The sequence below is a fragment of the Gavialis gangeticus genome, unplaced genomic scaffold, assembly GCF_001723915.1.
Source record: "Gavialis gangeticus isolate Ggan-Ray unplaced genomic scaffold, GavGan_comp1, whole genome shotgun sequence".
Lineage (NCBI taxonomy): Eukaryota > Metazoa > Chordata > Crocodylia > Gavialidae > Gavialis > Gavialis gangeticus.
The window spans coordinates 44,152,114-44,158,801 of NW_017728993.1; the positions used below are offsets into that span (position 1 = coordinate 44,152,114).

The 6,688-nt window shown below is 37.8% G+C and overlaps 1 protein-coding gene across 1 annotated transcript in view; it reads right to left on the bottom strand.

The window, feature by feature from the left end:
• Positions 1-828: 828 nt before the first annotated feature.
• The window catches only part of DPYD (dihydropyrimidine dehydrogenase), an 865,232-nt gene continuing 859,372 nt past the window's right edge, over positions 829-6,688 (bottom strand). The window contains exon 23 of the mRNA XM_019501664.1: positions 829-2,280. Coding sequence (XP_019357209.1) covers positions 2,110-2,280 — 171 coding nt within the window. The 3' untranslated portion in view covers positions 829-2,109. The remainder of the gene's footprint in view (positions 2,281-6,688) is intronic.

A 6,688-nucleotide genomic window follows, 5' to 3' on the forward strand; every position in this document is an offset into this window, starting at 1 on the left:
GGGGGGGGGGGGGGGGGAGGGTCCTACACATCTCCCGAGAAAAGCAACAGAATTAAAAGTATACTAATACAGCTTAAACTAGCATGTTCACCACTTCTTGCACCTGTTCTTTGAGGTCATGAGATGATAGCTGCAGATGTTGTGAATACCATTTTTATCCAAACCCTTGGTCAAGGCCATGCTGCTTGTCAAACAGCTCCTTGAAGGAGATTCAAAGGCTGTACACATAGACTCTTGAGACATAGCTCCTCCTATAACAGACCTAAAAGATATAATTTATTCACAGCTTAAAACTCCTTCAGTTGAGGTAAGGATAAGATACTGCTAGGGGATATAGAAGCCCAATGTCTCTAACAAACTGGCAGGTAAACATGAATGCATAGGATATATGAACATTTATTCCCAAAGTAATATGTAAAATTTGCAACAAGGAAAGAGAAAAGAAGGAGACACGAAGATAAGAAATCTACCAGTTGAGTCATTTAGGCAAGTAACTGCCAAAGGCTCACATTAAGTAAGTGTAAAGTGTCAAAAAGACAGTGCACTTGTAGAGAAGATACTATATGATTCTTAAAAATGTTAGACAGGTAAAGAAGTATATGTGAGCATGTGTAGGAAGGAAAGAGGGGCCATGAAAGACAGATGGGTATAGGAAAGGAGAAAGATTTATGAAAAGGACAAAGAACATCTTATATTCTGTACCTGAGGCAATTAATGGAACGGTTACATATACAATCTATTCATTAATGATCCTGGAGTATATTTCAGAGATTACAAAAGACCCACCTAATATAAAATGTCCTATTTAGTAAATGAAAATAAAACCCACACTGCTTAATGCTATTTATTTATAATTAGACATGCACAAATAAATGGGAGCATGGAAATTAACTATGTTTAATCAAAAGTATTACATTTTAGTGATCATAGCATAAGACATAAGGAACTGAACTTACACATCTTTTATTATTGTGAAACTAATGACTTAATATTCATACATAGAGTAAATCATATAGCAATGGATTTGTATGAGAGAGCTCCCACTGAGAATGAAAAATAACGTAATGGTGTCAGATTCTGTTTAGCAATTTCATATTTCTTTTGGCTGTAATATTACTGTAAACAAACATAAGCACTCAGAATAAAAAAATGGTGGGAAAGAAATAAGCCAATACATTTGCCATATCAGTATGGCAAATATGTTATGCTAGTATACATTCCATTTTTGAGTAATTAAATCTCTAACCTATAATATGTATGAATGTAATTAAACATCAATGGATGTAATTAAAAAGTGATTTAGGGTATAGATGCAGAAGAAAAGTTGCTATAAATCAGACCCCTGAAGTAACACCTGGATTTTGTAATAACACAGTTTAAACATTTTCAGAAAGGTGCTGGGATTGTTCATTAGGGAAAATATAATATTCCAGACACCCATGCAAGGCACAAATGGTGAAGAGTGCAATATATGTCAATGGTTAGCAAATTTATTTTTTAAAGTGACTAGTATGAAGCAAAATTAGGAAGGATTAAGAGAATATAATACCATACGTTGTAACAGTTGGAGGTGATTAATCTGGTTTTGAAATCCCATTTTAAAACCTCTTTTCATTTTTTTCCCATAGAAAAGGAGCAGCCACATTGCTTTGTTTTCATGTTATATAGTTAATTGCATTGTCTAAGAAACTGTTTTAAAACTAAATGTAATGTTTAATTACAAAATGCTTCCTTGGAAACTGTTTGCTTGTACATTGCATTGTAGTTCAGAAGGCTCAGTTAATTGTTTTGCAACTAGAAATTACATAAAGATTAAACAAAATATAGGAATTTGGAAACTGTGGCATCAATTGTAAAAGAAAAGGTCATACACATCTTGTAATGGACAACTGACAGCTCATAATTGACAAACTAACCACTGCCTTTCCAAACTAACCACTGTGTAAAAAAATCGGTTGCCGGAAAAGAATCATTGGAAAACACAGACATCTTTATAATGACTATCAACATTATATATATTTGATATAGTTAGATTTTCAAGTACTAATTAGAAAGCAAATCAATAGCACGAAGCAAACAAAGTTCACATTAACTGTTGGACCGATCACCTCAACACACTGGGTTCACAGCTAAGGGCAGGCCTCTCTTTGGTTCATAAGGTGTTGTCCTGGAAACCATTCGGATGCAGTCAATAATAGGGCAGACACTGAGACACAGAGTGCAGCCTGTACAACTGTCAGTAATAGTGGGCAGGTGCGTTTCCGGATCAAACTTTATAGCCTGCAACAGAAATAAACATTATTGATGTCAGTCATTGAAAAGGTCAAAAATGCACCCATTTTGGTACCTGCATTTCCTGTTCCACAGGACTTTGAGACATCTTTGTGTGCTACAGTACTGCACTGCAGCTATAGCAACTATCCAACTGCCAGGAGAGAAAAGAAAACACCTGAAATTAAGAAATACTGGGTCCAATTACTCCCTCATGAAAACTCACTGCCATAAGATTACTTAGACAAGGCATGAATTTGGCCCACAATGTTTAAATTCTCATGAAGCTATTTTTTCTTCATGGGAAGGAAATATTTCATAACACAGCAATTCACCAGGTTTATTGGCACAGAAGACATATACAGACCATTCTGGTATGGATTCTACACGATGCTGACTGCAAATGACTCTGTGCATTTGTTTACTTTTTATGTTCTGCACAATGTAAACAGTCTAATTTAATTAAAAACAACCTAGTGATGAATACAGCATGCAGTACCGTTTCTAAGTATTTTGTATTTGCAAATTTTAGAAAGTGGAAAGGGATATCTGGGACTTGGGGTGGGCTGAGTTTGTTCATTCCTGATGTTTCCAAAGGATATATTCTTATTGACAACTGGGGGAGAGGGGTAATTTTCAGTGTGAAATCACAGTTGTAGCCCGAGTAAATTAATTTTCCTATGTAATGCAATCTAATAGGTATAAAAAGCAAGCAACAACAAAAAACAAACAAACAAACAAAAAACCCCCCAAAACCAAAAACCATGCTGCAAGCTGTTAAGGAACAACTGTGGAGAGTAAAAAATAAAAATGGTGGCCATCTAAATCTGTGGAATTTTTAGGATTGCAGGATTGTTTTGATCTTTATCATTTATCTGCAAATGATATAAAATGCATTGCATTGCATTCAGAAAAATGCATTCAGTTCTACTTCTATTCTTCCAATTCCACATACTAGTATTTGTATCAGACAATAAATCAGATACATATTCTCTCCTTAGGCCATGCCAGCCTAAAAAATTCCCTCCTCTGTGATCCTCACAAATACTAACAGCTATTTCCACAAATATTGGGGAACAGTGTAGTGGATTTGAGACAAAGTGGGTGCATCTACATGAGACACTAACTATGCAGTAGCTTAATTCTACTGGTCAGTAGCATACAAGGCAAAAATCGTGCTAATACACTACCTTGCAGTAGTATTAGGTTAGTGTGCAGTTAGTGTCACTAAAAGCCACATGCCAGTGCTACTGAGCAGTAGCACCAGTTACTGCGCATTGATTTAGTACTTGGTTACACAAGTACTAACTCAATGCACAGTAACTATGGTGCATTAATGAACATGTAGATGCACCCAGTGTGGAGAAAACAATGAACATTCAAATGAAAAAAGTAATGTCTTCCCTTGAGTTGGTCATTGCACACTTACACTACAGGTGTATTACTCAAGCAATCTATGCTAACTGTCTGCAACTAACATATTCCTATTGCATTTGGTAGAAAATTTTCAATGGAATCCTTTTTTTCCCCTACTAGAAAGTTATTTTGTCCAAAATGAAACAGTTCCCAACAACCTTTCCATTCTGACAAGATTTCATTAGGAATGACATTTCTGGTCTGAGACAGAGAGCAAGCACTAGTACGTATACACACAGCTTTCTTACCAGCTCACTTGGAAACAATCAGGGAGGGATTTGAGCTTGGGTCTCCCACATCTCATCCTAATAACCATATCAGGGTAAAATAAGTGTCTCTGTCCCTCCCTTCCTCTCTTTCTCATTTCATGAGAAAGTTCAAATAGTATTATTTTTATTCCAAGGTGTAATAAAAACAAATTTTGAAATCTCAAGGTGTTTTGTTTTCCAGCCCACCCTAGTACTTATCTTCTCAGTAAAATGATATTTAAGAAAAATAGGAAAAAAGCCAGTAGATTTATACAGGGAGAGAATTTAAATGGGAAACTTCAGGGAATTCAACATAATAGTACCACACAAGTTTGACTCCTTTCCTGTAATGTATGAATATGAATAAGATGTTTTGTTATATATTTGGGGTTCTTGCTATGGCTACTTGGCTGTATGGAAACATTTTCCTTCCTTACTGTACTAGTGATCTTTGGAAGAGATTTATGAAACATAACACTCATACAAACACTTTATACGCAGAGACTAATTACACTGATTTCAACTGGTTTATTGATAGTACATACAGTGAAGGACATATGCAAGTCTCTGCTGGATGGGTGCCTTAGGAAGTCTCCTCAACTACTTTGGGTTATTTGCAGGTATGGGGGTGCCTTTGCATTCTGAAATTGTGGGAAGATTGTTTAGGAGAGTGTCTACTGTTTGGCTGCAATGGCAAAGGTCTCCCATGCTCAGACACTCCCAGAAAGTGATAAAACAGGGGTGTTCAACCCTTGGCTTACAGAGCCATGTCATCTGACCTGCTAGACTCCCCAAGCGTCTGAAAATTTGGTGGTGTGGGGCCATATCCAGGTGCATGGGAATGGGCTGAGGTGGCACAGGGCTCAATCCAGGCATGCAGGGCCAGGCTGAGGTAGCGCGAGGTCTAACCTCATGGGCTGACCCCATGAGGCACCCGGCTGCACTATGCATCTGGCCCATGGGGCCAAAGGTTTGAGCACCACTGCTCTAGAACCTAACGGCATTTTCACATGTGCTCTGAGGGGGGTGGGTACTTTAATTACACCAGCTCCAAGAGCCATTCTAATTAAAGCGCCCACAGGGTCGTGTATCAACACCCCATGTGTCAAAATGGCGGTAGGGGTGCTTTATCTAAAGCTCATCAAACACACTTTAGCTAAAGCACCTCACTGCCATTTGAAGTGGAGGGATGCTGATACATGAGACATGGAGGTTGGCTGGAGTGTGCTAATTAGCACGCTCTGGCAGACTTGATTTATAGATTCTGTTCTGACATGCTCTAATTACACATCTACAGGGCACATCTACAAGCACCCTAAGAAACTGGAGGCCTTTGAGTTTCATAAGTAGAGAAGCTCAGGAGCAGATGAAGCAGAGACAAGTAGAGGTTTGGCTTGTTATTGGTAAAGCAGGACTGACACCTCTATCCCCATTAACAATACAAGTTTAAAAGGGATATTTGGATATTTCAAAGTAATGTGGGAATGAAAGCAACAAAACTTTTGCTATATTCAGAACTAAGTGAAGTTCCTTTAGAGAGTGGAGGACAGGCGTCTCCTACAAGCTGGAAATTCTGGAAAAGCTGCATCCAGCAAAAGATTTTTTTTAATTTAAATTTTATTCCTCTGCAAAAATACCCATTCTTTGGGATACATACCCCTTTACTTCTTCAGTAATTGCAAAATTACTTTTTGAAACAACATATAAGATCAAGCGGCATTGAAATTGAACTCTAAACTAATGTCTCTAAGGGTTACACTCTCCTCTGATATGAAATTTGATGGCAGGAAAGACATTACTGAAAAGCTTCCAGGCCCTTCAGGGTGGAAAGGGCAGTTTCTAGCAGATACTAAAGAAGGTGCTGCCTTTTCCCTTTTTCTGGGCAATATGATTAGTAGTGAAGAGAGGGCAGTTTCATATAGAAACAGAACACCAGATGGTGTAAATCTGAGTACTTTGTCTACATAATGATTTTCACTTATGCAGTATTTGTGTGGCTCCTTGGTCCACTCTTGATAACATGCTGGCACTAAGTCCCCAGCTACAGCCCTGTGTATGCAAAGGTATTTAGGTTATATCTTTTATAGTAATGAAGCCCAGTGAAATGTAGTTTAGGAAGCTTTTTAAAAATATTTTGTTTTCAGGTATTCCTATAGATATGTTATTTAGTTTATCTCTATTACGAGTCTGATACTAGTCTACAGGAAATCTCCCAAGCATTGCAATGTAAGTTCAACTGTGGACAAAGTAGAATGGTATTGTACATTTTTTAATGAGGGTCACACAAGTGATAGAATCCTGTCCTTTTGAGTGCTACTTGTTTTTTACATTGTGCAGAAATGTTTTCATGATGTAAAAAGACTATTTTTTCCTCCTCCCTCACCCTCAATCCCTCCCCCATCTATGACTGCTTCATTTTCCTATAGCCTCCATGGTCTAAACAAACCTTTCAAAACATTTGCTTGGCCACTGCAGGCACCACGTGGCCCAAGATGACCAAATGACTTCAAGTGACATAACCAGCTTTTCAATTCTGCAATTGCATTTGACTTAAAAACATTTAAGCCAGTTCCCATTGGTGATATATTTTGCATCACTTCTATAATAAAAAAAAGCTGCAAGTGAATGCACTTTCAAGTAGGGCAAGTTAAGCTCTCCTCACTTTACAGTGACTCTCCCAGTACTATGACATAATTTCATAGTTTCTAGGGCCAGAAGGGACCTTAGCAGATCATCTAGTCCGACCCCCTGCC